The 25,800-nt window shown below is 38.3% G+C and overlaps 1 protein-coding gene across 1 annotated transcript; it reads left to right on the forward strand.

Annotated features, from left to right (window-relative positions):
• The first annotated feature begins 13,190 nt into the window (after nt 1-13,190).
• LOC140880129 (ultraviolet-B receptor UVR8-like) lies at nt 13,191-21,441 on the forward strand. Its single transcript, XM_073284269.1, has 6 exons — nt 13,191-13,543; nt 13,748-13,957; nt 14,305-14,415; nt 15,083-15,451; nt 15,549-15,656; nt 20,984-21,441. The coding sequence occupies exons 1-6, from the start codon at nt 13,220-13,222 to the stop codon at nt 21,107-21,109; spliced, it is 1,248 nt and encodes a 415-aa protein (XP_073140370.1). The 5' UTR covers nt 13,191-13,219; the 3' UTR covers nt 21,110-21,441.
• Nucleotides 21,442-25,800: the final 4,359 nt, after the last annotated feature.

The following is a 25,800-nucleotide window of genomic DNA, read 5'->3' on the forward strand; positions in this document are numbered from 1 at the left end:
CGTGGCTAAGTTCGATAGTCTGTTGCGTTTTGCACCGCTAATTGCCGGAGATGAAGAAGCTAAGGCAGATCAGTTCATCAACGGGTTGAACCCCGATGTCTTCACGTTGGTTAACACCAACAGGCCTAGCAACTTTGCGGATGCCATGAATTACGCAAAGGGAGCAGAAGCAGGCTTGTGGAGGCAAAGAGGTAATCAGGGGGCACCTCAGCAGCAGAGGCAGTATCAGAACCAACCATCTCAGTACCAGAATCAGCCACCTCAACATCAGAACCAGCATCAGAGGTATGAAGGTGGAAACAGTGGGGGAAACAGAAAGGATCAGTACAAGGCAAGAGGTAAACAGTTCAAGAGACAGGGGAACAATTCGTCCAGTTCCAGTGGTTCGAAGCAATTCGGTTCAGGACCGAGTTCTGGGTCATCATCCTTGTACTGCAGCAAGTGTGGAGGAAGACACTCACCGGATCAGTGTGTGGGAGTCTTCGGCAATTGTAACACATGTCAGCAACCGGGACACTTCTCTAAAGTGTGCCCTCAACGTAATAGAGATAGAGCTCAGAGTGGGAGTTCGTCTAGACCTGCAGCTCAGCCGGAGAGGCAGTCGTCTGCAGTGCACTCTTTCCAACCCCAGCAACAGCAGAACAGACAGGGAGGTAGCTCTAGTGCAAATCAGCCTCCGAGACAGCAAGCACGAGTCTTTGCATTGACAGAGGATCAGGCTCAGGCAGCACCTGACGATGTCATAGCAGGTAACTGTTCGATTTTCGGTCATTCTGCTCATGTCTTAATAGATACAGGTGCTTCCCATTCCTTTATCTCTGAGAAATATGTGTTATTGCATGCTTTGCCAACTGAATTGTTGCCTACAGTAGTAGCTGTTACTTCACCTTTGGGTGGAGGAATTGTTTCTGTCCGACTAGTCAGGAACTGTGAATTTTGTTTCGAGGGGAATTTGTTAGAATTCGACTGTATTGTGCTTGGGTTGTCAGATTTTGATTGTATTGTCGGGATAGATGCTTTAACCAAGTACAGGGCGACAGTTGATTGTTTTCTGAAGGTTGTCAGGTTCAGACCTGAAATGGCAGACGAGTGGAAATTCTTTGGTAAGGGTTCTCGATCTAGAATTCCTTTGATTTCAGTGTTATCTATGACTCGTTTGTTACAGAGAGGTGCAGAAGGATTTTTGGTTTATGCGGTTGATGTACTGAAATCTAGCCCAGCTTTGGTTGACTTACCAGTGGTTAGAGATTTTGCTGATGTGTTTCCGGAAGATGTTCCTGGATTGCCACCCATTCGAGAGGTTGAATTCAGCATTGACTTAGTGCCAGGTACTCAACCTATTTCAAAAGCTCCTTATCGTATGGCACTTGTTGAATTGAGAGAGTTGAAGGAGCAGCTTGAGGATTTGATTGCCAAGGGATACATCAGACCTAGTGTATCGCCTTGGGGTGCTCCTGTTCTATTCGTTCGGAAGAAGGATGGTTCTATGCGGCTCTGTATCGACTACCGTCAATTGAATCAGGCTACAGTTAAGAACAGGTATCCTTTACCCCGAATAGATGACTTGTTTGATCAACTGCAGGGTTCTTCTGTCTACTCTAAGATTGATCTGAGGTCAGGCTACCATCAGCTGAGAGTGCGAGAGGAAGATGTTCCTAAGACCGCATTCAGAACGAGGTATGGTCACTTCGAGTTTATAGTCATGCCGTTCGGTTTGACTAACGCTCCAGCTGTTTTTATGGGTTTGATGAACCGTATCTTTCAGCGTTATTTAGATGAGTTCGTCATTATTTTCATCGATGATATTCTTATCTACTCGAAGAACCGTACTGACCATGCAGAGCACTTGAGAATCGTCTTGCAGATTTTACGAGTTGAGCAGTTGTTTGCCAAGCTATCGAAATGCGAATTCTGGTTAGATCGAGTTGTCTTTCTCGGTCATATTATTTCTGAAGATGGGATTTCTGTCGATCCCAGCAAGATCGAAGCGGTTATGAATTGGCCTAGACCGACATCAGTACCTGAGATCCGAAGCTTCATGGGTTTAGCTGGTTATTACCGTCGTTTCATCGAGGATTTCTCGTCTATTGCCAAGCCTATTACCCAGCTGACTCAGAAGAATGTGCCTTTTGTCTGGACTTCAGATTGTGAGGCTAGCTTTGTTGATCTGAAGAGGAGACTGACCAGTGCTCCAATTCTTTCTATTCCGAAGGGTACTGGAGGTTTCACAGTCTATTGTGATGCTTCTAACCGAGGCTTGGGTTGTGTTCTTATGCAGCATAAGCATGTGGTGGCGTATGCATCAAGACAGCTGAAACCGCACGAGACTCGTTATCCTGTTCATGATCTTGAACTTGCAGCAATTGTATTTGCTTTGAAGATCTGGCGTCACTATCTTTATGGTGAGTCTTTCGAGATCTTTTCTGATCATAAGAGTCTTAAGTACTTGTTTTCACAGGCAGAGCTGAATATGAGACAGAGAAGATGGTTAGATCTGTTGAAGGATTTCGACTGTGAGATCAAGTATTATCCAGGGAAGTCGAATGCAGTTGCAGATGCCTTGAGCCGAAAGCTTTGTTCGTTATCTCTTTCAACTATCGGTGTTTCTCAGTTGGTCGATGATTGTTGTACTTCTGGTTTAGAGTTTGAAACAGATAGGGAGACTATCAGAGTGTTTGCTATTCAAGCCGAGCCGGAGTTGTTTGTTGCAATCAGAGAAGCACAGAAGTCTGAGCCGAGCATTCAGGTTTCAATAGAGAAAGTCAGAACTGGGCATCATTCAGAATTCCAGGTTAGAGATGACGTTTTGTTTGTGAATAACCGTATTGTTGTGCCTGATATTTCGGAGTTGAGACAGTGTATTCTCCGAGAGGCTCATTGCAGTCGGTTTAGCGTTCATCCTGGAGGTCGTAAAATGTACAACGATCTGAAGAGTCAGTTCTGGTGGAAGAGAATGAAGGACGATGTTGCGAGATTTGTATCTCGGTGTTTGAATTGTCAGCAAGTGAAAGCAGAGCGGAAGCGACCAGGTGGTCTTTTGCACAGCCTATCTGTTCCTGAATGGAAATGGGATCACATTTCTATGGATTTTGTCACGAAGCTACCACGATCCGTTCGAGGATGCGATGCTATTTGGGTAGTGATCGACCGATTGACGAAGTCTGCGTGTTTTATTCCGTACAGGATGACGTATCGTCATGATCAGATGGCTGAGTTGTATGTTAGCAATGTTGTGAGATTGCATGGTGTGCCGAAGTCGATCGTTTCAGACAGAGATCCTAGATTCACTTCGCACTTCTGGCATAGTTTGCAAGAGGCGCTTGGTACTCGATTGCATCTGAGTACAGCTTATCATCCTCAGACAGATGGACAGTCAGAGCGGACTATCCAGACGTTGGAGGATATGCTGCGAGCGGTAGTGCTAGACTTTGGCACTAGTTGGCAGGATTCTTTGCCTCTTGTCGAGTTTTCTTACAACAACAGCTTCCAAGCGAGTATCGGTATGGCGCCTTTTGAGGCTTTGTATGGTAGAAAGTGCCGATCTCCGTTGTTTTGGGATGAATTGTCCGAGTCACCAGATTTGGGACCGGAGATGCTTAGAGATATGGCAGAGCAGGTTAAGATCATTCAGACCAGAATGAAGACAGCTCAAGATAGACAGGCAAAGTATGCGAATGTCAGACGTCGACCTCTGAGTTTTGAGCAGGGAGACCGTGTATTCCTTAAGATTTCTCCATTCAGAGGCACCGTCAGATTCGGTAAGAGAGGAAAGTTATCTCCGAGATTCATCGGTCCGTACGAGATTCTCGAGAAGATAGGCGATCTTGCCTACAGACTTGCACTTCCTCCGTCTTTATCTGGTATTCACGACGTTTTTCACGTCTCTATGCTGCGAAAGTATCATCCAGATCCTTCTAATATCCTTCAGCCTGACGAAGCCGAGTTAGACGAGACTCTGAGCTATTTTGAGCGACCGATTCAGATCCTTGATCGGAAAGAAAAGCAACTCAGGACCAAGTTGATTCCGTTAGTGAAAGTGCAGTGGAGCCGTCACGGAGTCGAGGAAGCGACTTGGGAGACAGAATCTGACGTGAGACAACGTTTTCCAGAGTTGTTCGGATGACGTGAGTTCTTCTTACTGTCTTTAGTTCTTTATTCTATCTTATGAGTTGTGGTTCTCGTTGATTTCGAGGACGAAATCTCTTCTTAGTGGGGGAGAATTGTAACGCCCCGTTTTTATCTTAAATGAGTTTATTTGAGTTAACCGGAGATTACAGAGTTCTCGAGCCGGTTTGATTTTGATCAGGGTCCTTTTTACAAATTTTGGAAATTTCAGGGACTAAAATGCAAATATGGAATTTTATATATTATCTACACTTATTTTGACTCTCAAAGGATCTCCTCCTCTTCCTCTCAACCGTGAACTCCATTGAAGCTTGGGGAAAACGTTTCCAAGCTCTTCCAATCTCGGTTTCCGGTCGATCCGTCCGTTAGAAATTAATTCTGAAGGCAGATTATCGATCACTGCAGTGAGAGCTCTGTTATATTGTAAGTTCTTCTACGATCGGATACATTCTAGTTTTTGGATGTTGTTAGAATCGTTCTAGATTCGAGTATGTTGTTCTCTACAGAGTTCTGATCGTTTATTATCTGTCGGTTTTGAATTAGAGCGACGTTCGGAATTGTTATGATTTTTGGAAGTATTATTCGAAAATGTGGGTTTTGAGATTTGTTGGGTTTGTCTTGTTGTTGTGGTTTTAGCATTGAATTGAGTTGATATCAGTATTGAACTGCTGTCTGCGTTGCCGGTTTGTTCAGTTTATAGCCGTTATGCCGTCGGTTTGAGTTTTGAGGGTTTCGAACCGTTTTTGAGTTGTTGAACTTGGCTTGTAAGTTGGTCTTTGTTGTTGATCAATCTCTTGTATCTGAACAGATTCGTTTGGAGTTGTCAAGCCCTGAGTTAGCAGCTGATTGATCGTTTCAGAGTTGGATGAAGATCGCTTTCCTGGAGTTGGAACTACTGCATTGAAAGGTAAAAGCAGTCATCGTAGCGGGATAGCATACTCGGGACTGTTGGTTCTCGAGTTTCCCTTTTTAAATCACATATTGCATTGATACTTGTTCTAGCACGTGGAACTTGTAATTGTTGATTGATTGAGTTTTGTTATGTGGCTTATGTTTATGTTTCTGTTATGCATTCATCTTGAGCCTACTTTGATTTCAGCGGGCAGAACCGCCCTTTTTGTTAGACGTTTGGGAACTATGATTGAGTGGCCTAGGTTGTAGTATTTCGCCTAGTGCTAGCATACTCATTATGGTTGCTCAAATTCTAGAGGAGTGGGATACGTGGCACCACCTCGATTGGGAGAGTCGGTGAGTCGTTACGTGATCTCATCCTCGGGATCCCAAAAGCAGAGCAATACTCCCGTGTTTATCAGAATCGATATCCTGGTTTTAAAGACATGCATATCATTAACTTCGACTTGAATATGTGGTTTGATAGCATGTTGTGTATTCATTACTTGATATGTTGCTTTTACTGGAATTATCATTCTCACCGGTTATCCGGCTGTTGCTTTGTTTTGTATGTGTACTTGGCAACAGGTGGGGCAGGAACAAGTCAGAAGAGGCATGGTTAGCTTCGAGGGCAAGTAGTAGAAGTGAGACTCGGTTTAGAAGTCGAATTAGCATGTTTATCTAGTTTAAGATTGAAGCATGTTAGAACTCGAACTTGATATGTTTTGTTATTCGAATTAGTTTGTATTCGGATTGTAATCTGAAATCGAAGTATGTTGTTGTTGTATCGATTTAGACTTCTGGTTGTTTTTAGGCCTTCTGAAAGCATGACTTGTTATGGCATGTTTCCCTACACCCTGTTATTGTAATTGTATTTGAAGGCATGTCGGACCAAGCGCGGAATCCCTTTTCTTTTTCTGCAGCCTGAGCATTTCTGCCCAGGCCTACCGCGCGCGGGCGAGGCGTTCCTCGCGCGCGCGCGAGGCCTCCGATGGGCCTCGGGATCGTTTGCCCGCGCGCGCGCGAGCTTGGTTCCTCGCGCGGGCGCGAGCGTTTTAAAAAAAAAAAAAAAAAAAAACTTTGACTTGTTTTACTCTTGGATTCTTGTTCGCTTAATAGTTGTTTAATCCGAGATTAGTGGTTTAGAATCGAGGTCTCACAGAGTAGTTACGAACTACAAAGGATATATTTTATAAATGTTTCACTTAATACTATTTCTTGGGTATTGGATACCAGATGTAGATCTCACATTTGCAATGAGTTGCAGATGATGACAAGAAGTAATAGGCTAAGGATGGGTGAGACCCAGTTAAGGCTCAGGAATGGTTCCAGAGTTGAATCCAAAGCTATGGGAAACATTTGTTTAATTTTGCAAAACAATTTTAAGCTATATTTTGAGAGAGATGTTTTTATTTGTGCCAAGATTTCATTAAAACATTATTTCTGTTTCTATGCTTGATAGAGATGGTTTTTCTTGTAATTTTGCGAATGAGATTTGAAATATTTACAAGAATGAATGTTTGATTTGAAATGGACAATTTAAAACAATCTATATAACTTAAAATTAAAAGACGTTCCAGTTGATTATGTTGATAAATCGGTAACAACAAATAAAAGGAAAAACGATAGTCAAAACCCGGCAAACCTTTGGCATGCTAGGCTAGGTCATATTTCCTCAAGGAGAATGAACAAGCTAGTGGGAGAGGGCATGTTTGATATGTCTGATATTAACTCTCTACCTACTTGTGAGTCCTGCCTAAAAGGAAAAATGACTAAATCTCCTTTCAAAGGGAAGCCTGAGCGTAGTCAAAATCTGTTGGATTTGATCCATACAAATGTTTGCGGACCATTAAATATCGGTACTAAATTTGGTCACACCTACTTCATTACCTTTACTGATGATTAATCTAGGTATGTGTATTTATATTTAATGAAATATAAGTCTGAATCATTTGAAAAGTTCAAAGAATTCAAGGCTGAAGTAGAAAACAAACTAGGTAGAAGTATTAAAGCACTTCGATCGGATCGAGGTGAAGAATACTTAAGTACCGAGTTTTTGAGCTATCTAAAAGAGAATGAGATTCTCTTTCAGTGGACTCCTCCTATGACACCTCAGCTGAATGGTGTCTCGGAGCGTCGCAATTGAACTTTGTTGGACATGGTTCGATCTATGATGAGCTTCACTGAGCTCCCACCTTCGTTTTGGGGCTATGCGCTTGAAACGGCGGTATTGTTGTTGAACAATGTCCACCTTATGTTATTTTGTAGGATATCCGAAAAATTCAATCGGATATTATTTCTATCATCCTTATGAGACAAAAGTGTTTGTTTTGAGGAATGCCAGCTTCATGGAGAAGGAGTTCTTATTAGATAAGAAAGACAAGATGATGGAACTCGAAGAAATTCGAGAAGAACCCGAGATACAAAATAACGACCACACACCTCAAGAACCTTCAACGGACACGCCTATATCTAGGAGATCCGAGAGGACTTCTAGACCTCCTATTCGATATGGTCTTCTTCTTGAAGGGGATCAAAGTGAACCCGACATTGGATGTGATCCAAGAAACTTCAAGGAAGCAATTTCTGATGCGGATTCTAATTTATGGCTTGAAACTATGCAGTCGGAAATAGACTCGATGCATACAAACCAAGTTTGGTCTTTAGTAGATCCTCCCGATGGAATTGTTCCAATAGGGTGTAAATGGATCTACAAGAGAAAACTTGGGCCTGATGGTAAGGTACTTACCTACAAGGCACGATTGGTAGCAAAAGGTTATACTTAAAGACAAGGAGTTGACTATGATGAAACCTTTTCACCAGTCGCAATGTTCAAGTCCATAAGAATCCTTATTGCCATAGCAGCATGGTATGACTATGAGATATGGCAAATGGATGTGAAGACTGCATTTCTTAATGGAAACATTAAGGAAGAAATCTATATGATGCAGCCCGAGGGATTCACATCCATGGGAAGCGAGCATAAGGTATGCAAGCTTCAGAGATCAATTTATGGTGTCAAACAAGCATCAAGAAGTTGGAACCAGAAATTTGATGAAACAATAAAGAACTTTGGTTTCATCAAAAACCCGAAGGAACCGTGCGTGTACAAGAAAGTAGTTAAGGATGCGGTGACGTTCTTAGTGCTTTATGTTGATGACATCCTACTCATTGAGAATGATGTAGGGATGTTGCAGTCAACGAAGATACGGTTATCAGGTAGATTCTCGATGAAAGATTTGGGTGAGGCATCCTATATTCTAGGGATACAGATCTATAGAGATAGATCTAAGAGAATGATAGGACTCACTCAAGCAACCTACATCGACACCATATTGAAAAGGTTTTCTATGGATGAGTCCAAGAGATGACATCTACCTATGTGTCATGGAGTTTCTCTATCCAAGTCTATGTGTCCCAAGACTGACAAAGAGATAGAGAAAATGACACACATACCATATGCGTCAGCCATAGGTAGTATTATGTATGGGATGATATCTACCAGACCGGATGTAGCCTTTGCTCTGAGTGTCACGAGCAGATATCAGGTCAACCCCGGTCAGATGCATTGGAAAGCCGTGAAGGATATTCTTAAGTACTTGAGAAGGACTAAGAATATATTCATGGTTTATGGAGGAAGAGAATTGAAATTGGAAGGCTATACCGACTCTAGCTTCCAAAGCGACGTGGATGACTCGAATTCAACCTCTGGATTTGTATTCATGCTCAATGGCGGTGCTGTCTCTTGAAAGAGTTCCAATCAGGACACCACAGCGGATTCCACCACTGAGGTAGAATACATTGCAGCATCAGCTGCTGCTAAAGAGGCCGTTTGGATGAGGAATTTCGTCCAAGAGTTGGGCATAATTCTTGAAGCTGTTGGTCCAGTTCCGGTATACTGCGACAACACTGGTGCCATTGCTCAGGCAAAGGAACCAAGGTCTCATCAAAGATCCAAACACGTACTGAGGAAATACCACATCATCCGGGAGATTGTGGAAAGAGGAGACATCACTGTCGAGAGAGTGGCCTCTACAGACAATATCGCTGATCCAATTACTAAGCCCTTGCCAGGACCATTGTTTGACAAACATCGCGAAGCAATGGGATTACGTAGTATGACTAGTTGGCTTTAGGGCAAGTGGGAGATTGAAAGAGTGGGTGCCCGGTTAGCCAACTTGTGGCTAAGGGCTTTTATGACTCTATGTATAAACAATCTTTGTTTAATATAATTTACATTCATTAATGGCATTTTCTTTGTCTTTCTTCATATTAATATTGTGATATACTATTGTTGTTTTGATAAAGACCTTGAATATACTATAGTGTAAGTAAGATGAGATAGTGAATAAAAAGAGATCACTATTATGAAATACATCTTATAGTCACTGTATATTCTAAACAGTTCCTAGTCAATTGAGTCGTCCGCTAATAAGGATAAGGATAGCTCAAGATTGAGACTAGCATTTGTGATGCCAAGTATCACGTTTCATTGGTAATGGACATGGAGATGTTCAAAGCATGCAAATGGATATTCATATGATGAATGATCGAACTACCCTATTCGGACTTTCCAAGTGGTTATCACTTATCGAGTGGATAAAATCCGCGGTTTTGGTTGTACACCATTAGTCCTTACTACTTGAAACATCATTGAGACTCTATATGCTAGTACTGTACTTTGACTCGTTTACCGACTCTATTGGGGTCATCAGGTGTCAGAATTGGGTACAGTTACGACACATATAGGAGTCGATGCTTTGTTGTCAAGGATTCACCACATACTTGCGAGTGTGGATATCCTATGCGATCTGAGGAGATATTAGTGTGACGAATCTCTGGCCAGAGTACATGATGTGTTTTAGGTTACTCGGTTTTTCTAGTAACACATGCGATGTCACTATTTGATCTCCAAGATGTAATGCATAGTTATCGAATCTCGAACGACTCTCGATGCACCAATGGTTGTTGATTTGATCGGGATATATGGATGAAGGGACCGTACTGTATGCTAACCAAAATCTATTGGTTCTTGCAGGCACTATCAGTGATACATAGGAAATCATGGGGCGATGTTGCTAGACGTTCTTACCATGATTCGTTGGGCAAGTCGAAAATTGTTGTTCCTATTCACAAGGAGTTGTGAGCCCACGGCTAGCTGTATCCCTGAACCATTGAGGGTCACACAAGTAATGGATTACTAAACCCTGTTGAGATAGTTAAATTTAAAGAGTTAAATTTAATGAAAGAGAAGTTGGACTTCTTAACTAAAAGGGAGTGGAATTTTCTAAATTGACATAGGGATGGGCATTTTTGAAAATCACTGAATTCGGATTCAGAAAAATTATCTTTATTTTAAAAGGTGCAGAAATGGTTTTTTTGCACATTGGTGAAATCGATTTATCAATCGGATTCATGATGAATTTTATGTTAATTTCTATAATAACGGGCTTGGTTTGTTGGGCTTAAGCTATGGATTGTGGGCCCTAAGGAGTTAGAGTCCTGATACAATCATAACTTAATCTAGTGTAGAAATTATCTATAAATAGATGAGTAGTGTTCGAAAATCAGAAGAATTCATTCTAGCAATTTTCGAAAATCACTCATATTATTTCAAGGGGATTTTCGAAATCCTCTGTCCCTTTTTGAGAAAATTCAGTTTGTGATTTTTACGGAAAATTACATTCTGAATTGACAGATCAAATCTGTTTATTCTCATCGATAAACATCTGATTGATTTCTAGTGCAATCAATCAGAGGGTTTCTGTTTTCTTTTCGTGGACCTGATTCCGGAGATTGATCGTGAAGCCATCGGTTCCCGGGATATACAAGAAGAGCAGATTAAATTCTGTTGGTGTCCATAATCAAGCCGTTGCTTGAAGAGGTAAAAATTTAATTGTGATTTTATTTTTACTTGCATAATTTAATCGTAAAGTTTTTATACCCATGATATGGAATCGTTTCATATAAAAAAATAAAATTTTTAAACTTTCGCTGCTCCGGGTATCAATTCTTAATTGATCTGAACCCGTTTTTCCAACAATTACTCCTTCTTGATCTGGTTCCTGCTGGATGTGAATTTTCTCCAACATGAAACTCACTATGTGGTTCTTTTGTTTTAACCACATATCTCGGGGGATTTCCTATGGGTTGTTCACCCTCAGGAGAATTCATTTTTAGATCTACTACTTTAAGATTCGAAAAAGAATCCGCAAGATCTTGTAGATCCTCGAGATTTAATCTTTCTAAAGTAGTCATCAGATAGTGTTTTTCTCTGATACTGTCTTTATAAGATTAATCATCAATTCATCATCAGTTAAAGGTTTTTGAACCATTTTGGTTTTACCTTTCTGATGTAACAGAGGTTCGGTACCAAACGAGAGTGGTAACCTTCCTCCTGTATTTCCCTTTCTAGAACCAAAAGTATGTTCTAGATTTATAATTTTAGTTTGAAAATCCTTTAGAGTTACAAGAATTTCTTCTTGTTTTTTACGGATTTGTCCAATCTGCCGAGGTATTTCATACAGCTGATTACTGTAATATTGTACCGTCTTTTGAATTTCTTTAAGATCTCCTGAGAGTTTAAAGGAATCTGTTGTGATCTCTAGAAATTGAGAATTAGAAATCATATTTCTTAATCTTTTCAGAGAGTATAAAAGACCTAAGTCTCTTTAAGTTCTGTTGTAAAGAATCTATTTTAAATAGATTCACTTGTTTATGGGATTTCATATAAATAAAATCCTTCTGGTTCAAACTCTCGTTTGAATCCATGATTTGTTGAAAATATGTTCCTCAACAAATAAAAGTATGATTTAATGAATAATATAAAGTCTGAATAAAATTACCTAGGCTCTGATACCATTTTTTGAGCCCAGAGGAAATATTAATTATAATTATTAGAATAAGGGTATTATAGGCAATTTTTAGTTTGAGGGACATATTAAGGAAACTATTTGTTAAATAAGGGACATAATTAGGAACGAATAAAGTGTTAGTATATTTTTGGGAAATTTAGGAAACTTTAAGAACGTATTTGGGTTTTATCCCAAAATTTTTATGAATGAAATTAGTGGATTTTTCGGAATTGGGCTGGGTTTGAGGTTGAATTTTTAGATCATGGTAAGGTTGTAAATCAAGTTATAGTCAATTTTATAGAAAAAATATAATCTAAAAAATGAAACTCGAGCTCCGTTATAGGCCTGACGACTCCGAAAATGAGCTAGCTCAACTAGTCCGAAAACGAGCTCGCTTAATGAGCTTGCTAATGATCCTACTTAAGAGCTCTCTTAACGAACCGAAAAACAAGTTCGTTGAACACGAGCTCACTTAACGAAGCTGAAAGCTAGATATTAAAAAAGAGTTCAATTAGGCGCTAAGGAATTGACAATAATGCCAAGCAACGGGTCATTTCGTTAAGAGGGCCTGGCCTGGGTCACGACGCAAATGGGGATTGACAAGTAACCAAGTATGTATTTTTCGAAAATTCCGTTATTCCGTCCTCATTGCAATTTCAATATTTTGAGTGCGGTTAGTTAGCAAAGTCAATAAAAAAATTACCTTCTTTAATAAAAAGAGAAAAAAAATTCATAAAAAATACAGTAAAACATATTTAAATTAATATTCAATGAAGTAATAATATATGTCTCAAAAATAATTTTATTGGCATAAAAAATGATATAATATCATAAGTGACTCAATTAAAAAAACTTTCTCATAAAATTTATTCGCGAGTCCATCTCACAACAGATTTTATGAAGAAGAAGATGTAAGAAAAATTACATGATAGAAAAACAAAATATCGACAATATCTAGGATCAACTCTACAATTTTCCCATTTTCCCCCAAAAATTATATATATGTAATTATTTATTTAATTTTTTTTGAGAGTATATATATATATATATTATAATTAATAAATAATATATTCCAACCACATTCGAATAATAATTTTTTTTAAAATGACATCAAATATGTTTGTTTGTCTTAGTCTAGTATAAGTTGAACGATATCCTATGTGTGATTCTCAAAGAGCTTCCACGTCGACAAAAACACGCAAACGATGACAAATGAATAAAAGTCAAACCCCAACAAAAAGACGTGTTCCCTTTGCCTTCATCTGCAAGCGACATCTTCCCATGTCACATTCAAAGATTTCCACTTATATTATCCATTTTCTTCTTCTCCATATTATTCAACTATTTGGATGAATCGAATAATGGAGGACTTACCCCTCCATCTGATTCTCGAAATATTAGCTTGTGGTGGGTTCAGGGCCATGGATTTAGTGAGTTTGGAGCTGACTTCCAAGACTTTTACGTCGAATCCTGGATTGTTCCCTCAAAAGTTTCGATCTTTAGTGGATTTTTCTGCATTTAAGCTTTGTGGGGTGCACCCCATTTACTTAACTTTGGGCCACGATTCCAAAAACGAGCTTCTGAATCGGTGTAATGGGAATTGGAAGCGAGTCTTGCATTTCTTGCAGGCCGTGCAACAGTCCTCTGCAATGGTTCATACATCTTCAGGCCATGTAAGAGATTGAGATGTTGTGTTTGGAGTGATTCTTCATGATCTTGTATTCACAATCTTGCTACAATTTACCGTCTGTTTCTTGTAGCTATTTGAAATGGAAATGCAATAAAGTTTCTTGAAGTATATATGGATACATTTGCATAGTTTGACATTGTTCCTAATAGTTAGACATTGTTCCAAATTCGACAAAAATTTTCAACAGATACAGATTCAAACTGGCAGATATCACACTTTGCTAAGCCACGACGTGGGCGTATACTCTAGCGGTACCAACACATCTGGCGTGCTCGGTCATGGCCCCGAAACAAAGCAATGTGTAGCATTTACCCCAATTCGCTTCCCATTCCCATCTCGAGTGATTCATGTTTCGGCTTCCCACAATCATGCAGCCTTTGTTACTGAGGCCGGAGAGGTATTTCAATCTCTACAAATGTTTATGTTCTCTGTTATACTTAAAAGATCAAGATTCATGCAATCAGATGGTCTGTGATTGAACTCCTTGAAAATTGAAATCGAGTAGAGAAGAGATATAAGGATCATGACAGAAGAATGGAATGAGTCAAAGGTTCAATGCCTGTTCTCCTCTGGCAGTAGCATATAGTTCAAGTTCAAAATGATTACAGGCATTGCAAACTACTGTTTGAAACCACATACCATTCATTTGTGATTATATAGCATATTTTTAATTATATTGCTTTTGATCGACTAGCTGCGAATGTACATTGTTATCTTGAGAATAAGTTCATTTGGCGGATGCAGGTTTACACATGTGGAGATAATACATCATCTTCTTGTGGTCACAGAGATACAAGACATGTCGTATTCGGTCCAAAGCTAGTTGAAGAACTCAAGGGAATCCCTTGCAAGCAGGTATACTAATTTTCTTGTTTTATCTGATGTTGTGTCTGTGCAATGGACTTTAATTAACCATGCAAGGAATCCTTAACCTGCTCGTCCTTCTCTTGGTGTCAACATGAGAGCGCCAACATTAGGCCATAAGCTCAAAATAATAACCAAGCCAAAAAACTAGTCTTTCATGTGAAGAGAGTTGTCTCAAACTTGTGAACCACTCTGTAACTATTTGCGGAGCTGAAATGAAATCACAAATACTTCCCCATCTATCTTTTCTAATTTCTATTTTATAGTTTGTTAAGAGTTTGGTCATAAAGATCATGCCTAATTAATGTATGTTATGAAGGTAAAAAAAGAAAATAGTGCTATTTGGCTTGTTTTCATTCTTCAAACACAATTTTTGTCTCATCGAATTAGTTTAAGCCTCGCCTTTTCGTTTACACTGAAACTCACATTTCTTTTTGAGTGAATAAACTCACATTTATCATGCAGTATTTGTATATTATTCTCACCCCGCAAGAATTTAGAGATCAACTCATTCTCACAACATAATGATGAAGTTTATCACATTAGAAGTGATGGAAAAATAGCCTATGGTCCATGGACAGTTATAATTCAGAGGTCGATTCCGAATTTTTGGCATTAAATTCCTGCTTTCACATGTATCATACTAAATTTTTTATAGGTAGCCACAGGACTCAGTTTCACCCTGTTCCTCTCTAGACAAGGTTGTGTCTTCACCTGTGGGATCAATACACACGGCCAGCTCGGTCATGGTGATGCAGTGGATAGACCTGTCCCAGAAAAGATAGAGTCCCTTGAATGTGTCGATCCCATAGTTCATATTGCCTCGGGCCCGAGTTTTGCCCTTGCTGTGGCAGAAGATGGAACTGTCTACTCTTTTGGTTCAGATACCAATTTCTGCCTTGGTCATGGAGAGCAGCGCAACGAGCTCCATCCTCGAGCAATCCAATCTTTAAAGAGGAAGGGTGTTCATGTGGTTCGCGTGTCAGCTGGTGAGGAGCATGTGGTGGCACTCGATTCCAATGGACATGTACGTTCCTATGCTAAATTGTAATGAATAGTTAAGAACAATTACACGTTTATGCTTCTGTGACTCCCTTGAATTGAACTAACATGTCATACACTAGGTATATACCTGGGGCAAAGGCTATTGTGGTGCATTAGGACATGGTGACGAGATTGATAAAACATCCCCAGAAATCCTCACCAGCCTCCAGAGCCACCTAGCTGTTCAGGTGCGCGTCCTCTTGCTCGCGGTCACTATATTCTTTTAAGCTATACGTTCGATAAACTAGGTTCAACCCACACAACTTTAAAGATGTTGCTATCTGTTTATGGGTTTTGTCTATGCTACCCCATTCGGATAGTATCCGAATGGGGATCCTTTGGCTCATTTTTTTGTTTGCACTTGAGATGTTCACGCGAACATCTCAAGTACGAACATCTCAAGTGCAAAAAAACATGGTCGTCAGATGCTACACATGGGCACTGCCCATTGTTGGGTACCAGAATATATATTGGTATGCAAGGATTTTAATGAACAATTATGATGAGATGTTGGAGGCTTTTTTCTGTTTAATATAAATACTCAACAAAGAATTATGCGGAGCAAATAAAGTACGGGAAGAAAATGATGAACATTGAATTATTTCATTGCATTAACATCAACGCATTTTATAGGCAATTGGATACATGGAATTTGAAATCAATTCCAACACATGTAAAAACATTGCCGTGTCAAATTTTATGATGGCTAGCCTATTGAATTCAACCAACACATTGTCTACCTATTAAATGGTAGGTAAAGTTTGACAATTAATACAAAGGGACAAATATGCATGCTATTAAAACGTGCTAATTCAACTTATGAAGACAATCAACTCACGTCTAAACTCTAGGTGACAACTTTGACAATTCAACATATAATCATGCATGCAAATTAATATTATTATTTTACACTCCTCTTTAATTTGTAATGCATATGCGATTCTTGAAGTGTTCCAATTTTTCTGAAGATACTGGCTTTGTGAATGGATCTGCTATTTGTTCTCCAGTGCTAACAAAAGTCAGTTGAATTTCACCATCATTGACAAGATTTCTGATGAAATGGTGACAAAGTTCTATGTGCTTTGATCTGGCATGAAAAACTGGATTTTTCGTCATAGCAATAGCAGACATGTTGTCACATAATATTTTTTTAGGACTTTTTGGCTCTTGTTGTAAATTTTTCAAAATTCTTCATAGCCAAATTGCTTCACAAGCAGCATCAGTAGCAGCAATATATTCTGCTTTGGCAGATGAAAGTGCAACTGTCTTCTGTTTATTAGAAGACCAAGAAATTGGTTTTGTACCAATACAGAATATATATCCAGACGTGCTTTTCCTGTCATCCACTGATCCAGCCCAGTCACTGTCAGTATAGCCAATTAGGCTATTGTCATCTTCTCTAGTATATTTTATACCATTATTTTTTATTCCTTGCAAATATCGCAGTATTCTTTTGGTAGCGAAAAAATGAATTTGACTTGGGTCACTCATGAATCTAGATATCATGTTCACAGAATGAACAAAATCTGGTCTGGTGTTAGTGAGGTACATTAATGAACCCACTAAACTTCGATAAATTGTTGCGTTGGCCTTTTTCGCTCCATCATTTTGCTGCAATTTTTCATTTAAGGCCATTGGAGTTGTGACAGGATTACACATAGACATATTGAATTTTTTCAGCAAATCTTCTGTGTATTTTTCTTGAGAAATAAATATTTCTCCTTTCTTTTGTTGCACTTGAATACCAAGAAAATATTTCATAAGGCCCAAATCTGTCATCTCGTATTCTTTCATCATGGCATTTTTGAATTCCTCTAGCATCACATGGTTAGTGTCAGTATATATCAAATAATCAACATAAAGGCACACGATCATAAATTCATTTGTACCTCCTTTTTTGACATAAAGAGATGGCTCACTTGGGCTTCGATGGAATTCATTGTTGATGAAGTAACTGTCGATTTTACTATTCCATGCCCGAGGTGCTTGTTTCAAGCCATAAAGTGCTTTGTGGAGGCGATAAACCATGTTTTCTTTGCCTTTTACTACGTAGCCATCTGGTTGTTCTACGTAGACTTCTTCTTGCAATTCTCCATTTAGAAAAGCTGATTTGACATCAAGTTGATAGACTGGTAGTTCCTTCTGTGCAGCAATACCAAGTACAATGCGAATAGTTTCCATTCTCGCCACAGGTGCAAATGATTCATTATAGTCAATCTCAGGCTGTTGTGAGTAGCCTTTTGCAACAAGTCGTGCTTTGTGTTTTTGGATTGATCCATCTTCATTGAATTTATTTTTGTAGATCCACTTTAATCCGACCACATCTTTATTTTTTGGGAGATCAACCAAGCTCCAGGTTTGATTTTTCAGAATAGTGGTCATTTCATCATCCATGGCTTTTTGCCATATTTCTTTTTTCACGGCCTCTTCAAAATTATGTGGTTCACAAGAGAAAAATTCAACATTTGATAAATCATAAATTTCTCTTAGTGAACGTACCTTTCTCACAGGGGATTCTGAATCAGAATCTGAGTCAAATATATTTTGGCCGCGTACTGGATCCATTGTAGAACTTGCACCAGAATCTTCTATTTGTTTTGATTCAATGGAATTTTTATTTTTCCAGTCCCATGCTTTCATTTCGTCAAAGTGTACATCTCTTGAAATTGTCAACTCGTTTGTTTTTGGATTAAACAAACGATAGGCTTTTGATTCATCACTGTAGCCAATAAAAATATATTTTTCACCTTTTTCGTCGAATTTCTCTCGTCTTTGTGAAGGAATGAGAGAATAAGCCAGACATCCAAAAACTCGAAGGTGTTTGGTTTCTGGTTTGCGCTTGTGCCAAGCTTCGTAAGGATTTTTACTTGGATTGGCCTTGGTAGGTGATTTGTTGAGGATGTACACAGCAGTATTGACAGCTTCAGCCCAAAAGGTGTTGGGAAGACCTTTTGCTTTCAACATGCTTCTGGCCATTTCCACAATGGTTCGATTTTTTCTTTCAGCTACACCATTTTGTTGAGGTGTGTAGCGAGCTGTCAACTGCCTTCGGATTCCTTCTTGACTGCAATAATTTGAGAATTCTTTAGACAAGAATTTCCCACCACGATCAGTTCTGAGTGTTTTGAGCTGAAGATTGCTCTCTCTTTCAACCATCTTCTTGAACCGGACAAATACTGCAAAAGCTTCTGATTTTTGCTCCAAAAAGTACACCCACATCATCCTGCTAAAATCATCAACAAAAAGAAGAAAATATTTTTTGTTTTGAAATTATGATGTCCTTGTTGGTCCACAAATGTCCGCATGTATCAGTTCAAGAGGTTGTTTTGCTCTCCAAGCAATCTTAGGAAAAGGTAATCGATGCATTTTACCATATATACATCCTTCACATGTTTGGTTCAAAAGTTCAATATCAGGGAGTTCAATCACCATGTTTTTCTGTTTCAGCAGTCTCAATCCATGGTAGTTCAAATGTTCATATCTCAAATGCCATAAAAGTGATTCTTCAGATTTTTCAACATTTAATGAGATATTATTTTCCAATGGCATTGTCAACGGAAATACTTTGTTCGGAGACATTTTAATTTCCGCAATCAGTTTCTTATCTTTGTCCCTTATTTTGCATTCATTTTTTTCAAAATTAACTGAGTAACCATTTTGATTTAATTGTCCAACACTCAGTAAATTTGAAGTAAGATCAGGGACATATAAGACATTTTCAATAAATTTTGTGTTACCTCCCTTTGTCCTCACAGCTACAGTTCCTTTGCCTTTAACAGGTTGCATTTTTCCGTCTCCCATCTTGACTTTCGATGAGAATTTTTCATCAAATTTGATGAAGTAATCCTTGTGTCCTGTCATGTGATTACTGCAACCACTATCCAAGTACCACATATTCAAGGAATTATTGGTCATGTTCATACATGAATAAAACATGATTTTTTGATCGTTCTCCTCCGTGAAGTTGGGTTCGTTTCCTTCATTTTTTTGTCTGTGCCAACAGTCTTTATAAGAGTGGTTTGGAATTTTACAAGTTTTGCATCTATCCCAACATTTTTTTGATTCATGACCCGGTTTCTTGCAAACAAAACAAGAAGAGTTAGAATTGATATCACCACTGCCTCTTTGATTGTTGTTGAAGCGTGGTTTTCCTCTTCCTCGTCCACGGTATCGATAATTTTTGAATCCTCCTCTTTGTTGAAATTGTTGGGATGTGCTTGATTCTCCACCTTCATATTTTTTCTTCTCCGCAATTTTGAGCTTGGACTCAAAGGTTTGCTCAATGGATGGTCCAACGAATTTACTCATTTCTTTTTCATGGGCTTCTAAAGAACCCATCAACTCCACCATCGTGAATTTTGATAAATCTTTTGATTCTTCAATTGCAGCCACAACATGTTCAAATTTTTGTGGCAAGCTCCGTAGGACTTTTTCAACAATTTTCTTGTCTTCGATGGTATCTCCGTAACTTTTTATTTGATTGATTATTTCAACTACACGTGAAATAAACGTGCGGATATATTCATTATCTTTCATGGCTAAATTATCAAAATCTCGCCATAAATATTTAAGCTTGATGGAGATAACTTTCTCGGACCCTTGAAATTCCATTTTTAGAATATCCCAGGCTTTTTTGCAATTTTCGGCACCCATGATTCTAGGAAAAATGGATCGATTTACACCTTGTTGAATGAACAATAAGGCTTTGGCATCTCTCCTGATATTTTCCCTGTACTTTTTTTGATTTGCTTGAGTCCACGTGGCCAAGGTTTCGGCATCTGCTGGTTCTGGTAAACCATTCTCTACTATATCCCAAAGATCTTGAGAAATAAATAGAGTTTTCATCTGGACTCTCCAAAATTCATAACTTTCCCCAACAAATACTGGAATGGGTGTAGTTAATAAATCTTTAGACATTTTTTGTATTAGAATATTTTTGTAAAGGAGAAATTGAACGTGGCTCTGATACCACAATTTTGTTGGGTACCAGAATATATATTGGTATGCAAGGATTTTAATGAACAATTATGATGAGATGTTGGAGGGTTTTTTTTGTTTAATATAAATACTCAACAAAGAATTATGCGGAGCAAATAAAGTATGGGAAGAAAATGATGAACATTGAATTATTTCATTGCATTAACATCAACGCATTTTATAGGCAATTGGATACATGGAATTTGAAATCAATTCCAACACATGCAAAAACATTGTCGTGTCAAATTTTATGATAGCTAGCCTATTGAATTCAACCAACACATTGTCTACCTATTAAATGGTAGGTGAAGTTTGAAAATTAATACAAAGGGACAAATATGCATGCTATTAAAACGTGATAATTTAACTTATGAAGGCAATCAACTCACGTCTAAACTCTAGGTGACAACTTTGACAATTCAACATATAATCATGCATGCAAATTAATATTATTATTTTACACTCATGTGCTAGCATAGACAAACTTCTGTTTATGATGATCATTCTTGTGCACCAATATTTTTCCTATTGTGTGTAGGTGTGTGCTGGAAAACGAAAAACATTTGTTGTTATGGATAATGGATCCATCTACGGGTTCGGTTGGATGAGTTTCGATAGCCTTGGTTTTCCAGGCAGGAGATCCGCGAAAATAATGAAGCCTTAGGTCTTAGATAGCTTGACTCCACACTGCGTTTCACAAGTCAGCACCGGCTTGTATCACACAATGGTAGTCACAAGACGGGGCCAAGTCTTTGGATTCGGTGATAACGAAAGATCACAGCTTGGTCTCGAGGCCGTTGGATGTTGCTTGGTGCCAACTGAAATCTCTATAGGATGAATCATAAAACAATTGATATTTTTGGATTTGTTTTGTCAAGTAATATGGTTAGCTCTTGATTTAACTGTTTACAATAATAGATGCCATTGTTCTGGTGTCTTAATTCTTCCAGTAATATGTCATACATAAATTTTGTTCAGCTATTAAAAAAATGTATTTTAGCTTCTTGTTCAGATGTCTATTCATCAAAAATTTTAATTTAATATATAAAAAGATTATGTCTATTTTAATGACACATTAATGAGTAATGTAGTAAATTATATCATATATAAACAAATTATGAAGTTGATACTTAGAATTTTATTTGTTTGAAACATATTTGATTATCTTATTCCTGGTTTTTTGTGATCATATTTCGGGTGAGCCACTGAAGTTGGCTAAAATCCTTAGATTCTATCTTTCCTTTCTGACTCTGATTGCTCTCTTTTTCCTCTCAAGTTTTTGTTCTCGGCCATCCTTATTTCTTTCTGCCCTAATCGTTCCTCTGTTTTCTTTATCACAAATCGTTAATGGCAGGCAAGAGTTTTGATTCACACGATATACACACTGAGATGGGTTATAATGTTGTGCATGATGAGCTAACACCTCCCTCACCACACCCAGAAATCGAGCGTGCTTTGATTCCAGGGCGTGAACAGCCTGTGCCCTTGGATTCAATTGCCCCAGGGAGCCCGGGAATGAACTGGATGTGGAAAATCTTCCCAATCTATCTTTACTGAAGGAGGTATTTCCACCCAAGACAATGACTCGCCATTCCAAAAGACAATTTGGATACAATTCAGACTTCATTCCCTCAAAGAGATTCAAAGGAAAAGGCTAGTCCTCGCGTCCCTCTCTTGTGGACACGGAATTTTCATATGGGGATGACTCCGCTGATGGATATTATGAACTTGTGGCTCGGGAAAAGGGACCAAAACTCTCAAGTCAACAAATGGATAACAAAGAAGACAATAACTCATCTGCTAATGATGATTCTGCTGATAGCCCCTTTGGATATTCCAAATCCAGAACCAAGTACTGCTGCACCATCACTTGTGTTCTCTGATTATGAAGAGGTGTATATTGCCAAGTTTTTGACTAAATTGAAGCAAACAAAAGCACAAAATACTGATGCATCGTCTCCTGGTTCTGAGGATGAACCTGATGAGGAAATGCTCTAGGAGTTTGCTGATAACCGTCCTAATGATTCAGATAGTTCATCTTCTGAATCAAGTGAAGGATCTGATGTTGAAGAAGAATATGAAGAATCTGCATCTGAGGCAGATGTTGCTGACATTGTTGACAACACCCTTGATGAGGAATACTTGATTAGTCAGTCCTACTCTTTCTATTTTTACACTGAGAGTGGTGCAAACGATTGACAACATTATGCCAATCGTGAATTCTTTGAAGAGCGTAACATAGATCTGGAATCATATGATTCTCAGAATTTGGTACAATTTTTCCAACTCTGAAACATATTATCTACTCATACTTCTTGTATACCTTTTTGCAGGAAGATTGTCTTAGAATTTTACTGCAATTTGACTGCTGCGGTGAAGGACCCCAGATATGCTAAGTACGAGAAGGGTTATGCGAGAGGTAAAATCTTTGATTTTAGTCCTGTTATGATCAATTGATTTTTTCATTCTCCAAATGTGGATAATGCTGCTCAATCCTCACTGAATGAGATGACCTTTGTCATCACTGGTGGCTATGTTACCAGTTTTCCTGCTCATCCACACAAGTTGTCCGCGAAAAAGCTCACATCTCTGTATTTTGTACTTCACAAGACTGCTGTCAAGACTTGTACACCTTCTTCAAATTCAACCAGTGTTACCAAGCAACATGCTAAGTAAAATATATTGATTTAGTTTGAAGAAATATGTCCAGGCACATAAGATTCCTAGTCATGCCACAAAACAATTTCAACGTGAAACATTCTCAAATTAACAATTTAGCCACACACAAAAAGCTAGTAATTCCACACCACGTGATATTCCTCAGAAAAATGAAATGATTCAGGATAAAAGAAAATAAGCAGGAAATTACAAGCAAAGGGAACTTGCCCTGCTTTTCCGCAATTTTATTCCAGTCAAGCAAAACATGCTCCCTCCCAAATCCTTCTTCGATCTGAAGAACTGATTAAATTATTCAACCAACCAAAAAAATTGACATATGGAAATGTGATAAATGAGCGGAAACCATAGCAGGAAACAACGAGAAGAAAATAAAGAGTGTGCCAAGTCAGTTAACTGACTGTATAGTTTAATCTAAATGATGAATGATGACTTGAATTGCAGATACAATTAGCTATGTGTTAGTTACGTATAGTTAAGGTTGGAGAGTATAAAAGAGAGGAGGAAAAAAGATAGTATAACATCCAATGTATTTTGTGACTCAAACAGAGAGATTCTTTTTCTAATGTCATTTTCTCTTCTCTGAATCTCTCTTCAAATTCTCTCATTCTTTTCTCAAATTCTTGGAGGTTGACTAACCTCGAATCAGCTCACGATTAGTATGAGAGTCAAGACAAAATTGATTTTATCAATCTCCAGAGTAATTTAAATTAAACAAAGATCAAGGTAATGAACAAACACAATGTATCACTTGCTTGTATTAGTTTTATGAGGTTATAGCTTGTAACATTGCCACTATAAATAATGGAACCAACTTAACATCTTTAATCAATTTTGGTCGAGTAAGCAGGTGGTAAATTGCTAAAAAATCAGCTTTACACATATAATCTACTTAATTAATATTTGGTGAAGTAAGCATGTGAGATAAATTGCTAAAAAATTTAAAAGCTTCAAAATTTATATGTAAACTTCCATTTCACAAGACAATTCAAGTTAATGAGCTACTAGTACTAGCCTCCTGGGACACTCCCATATGACCAAGGGCCCAAAAATAGGCATAGATCAAATTGAGCAAAAATCAAACAAGAAAACTCATTAAAATTCATTATGGTGAAAAATCATGGCAGTACTTTGGTAATGAGAACAAACAATATACTTCAAAGTTCAAATTTCAAGAATATTATTTGCAGTAAAAATCTAGAACAATATGAAATCAGAATGGGCTAAAGTAGGAGTACTGCAAATAATATTCTTGGAATGTGAACTCTGAAGTATATTGTTTGTTCTCATTACCAAAGTACTGCCATGATTTTTCACCATAATAAATTTTAATGAGTTTCTTGTTTGATTTTTGCTCAAAATTTGATCTATGCTTGCATATTATGCACTATGAAAAACGAAATCAAGAAACTGCAAACTCATGGAGTCTAAATTACCTAGTGAGTGTGGCGTATAATAGATAAGACATCAAGTTCGAAAGAGACATGTCCGCATCAGTAATCAAGTCAATCGAATCCTTCAGCAGCTGTACAACTTCCTGACAATATGGATTACCGATGGGATGTAAATGCAAGTACTAAGACCAATGGATTGTTTGTGTAAGACAGTAAGTATTTGGAACATGGAATAGAAAGATAGTACTTCTATAAAACTCCCCTCTGACTCTGTAACAATGCCAACACTCTTCCAGCGCTCACCAATAAGCTTGATCAGCTTTTCAAATGGGAGAGATCTCAAATGCTGATCATTCATCCACCTTCAGTGTTCAACATATGTGGAAAGATGAGCACACGTAATCAATTGAAAACACAGATCTTTCGTATTAGAAATTTGAAATTCCAGAAAAAAAATGCCTATTGTGATACCTCTTGCATATAATTTAGGAACCTTAACCAAATACTATCTAACAAACATCATTACCTTAACTTGGAAGAATTGAAAACTGCTCCACTTTTATTGACACGCTCAATTGTGAATTTATCAACTACAAACAATGTCAGAAGATATGAAGCAGTCATTGGTTGAACACATTGGCACAGAAAGACCCATAAACAACAAGGAACAACTAGAAAAATGTTTGGACAAAATATATTTAATTAACCAAGTTGGTCGAGAGTGAAAAATTCATTCTCGGTACCATCACCCCAGCCCAATAAAGCAAGATAGTTGACCATTGCCTCAGGCAGAAATCCCATCTCCGCGAACTTTAAAATGAAAATATAAAATTACAATAAGAAAACATTAGTTCGGGGAAACATGAGTAGAAAATCACAACAGAGTAAGACATAGGATCATATTTCTAAGCTGATGATTGTAGATTCTAGACTAAATATGATAATCCAAAAATTATTAACTTGAAAAAAATTCAGATAAAACGATGCATGATTACCTGACCTGCTGAAGTTGCACCATGCCGTTTTAAGAGTTTTCTCTTATCAGGTGCCAAAATCAAAGAAACGTGTGCAAACTGAGGCATCGGAAATCCCAGAGCCTGGTTGGAAGTAAATATTTCATATCGATGGGGTCTTAAACGAATGAACCCTAAGCCACTCAAAAAAAAACCCTGGCATAGGAGGCGCTGGGCATGTGGGATGGGCACAAATGCGAAATCCGAATGCCATGGAAGGCGGAGGCAGAGGAGGAGGGTTTGTAGACGCAGGTAAAGCTTGAAGAAATGAG

Source organism: Henckelia pumila, chromosome 2, assembly GCF_033568475.1.
Source record: "Henckelia pumila isolate YLH828 chromosome 2, ASM3356847v2, whole genome shotgun sequence".
In the NCBI taxonomy this organism is placed as follows: Eukaryota; Viridiplantae; Streptophyta; class Magnoliopsida; order Lamiales; family Gesneriaceae; genus Henckelia; species Henckelia pumila.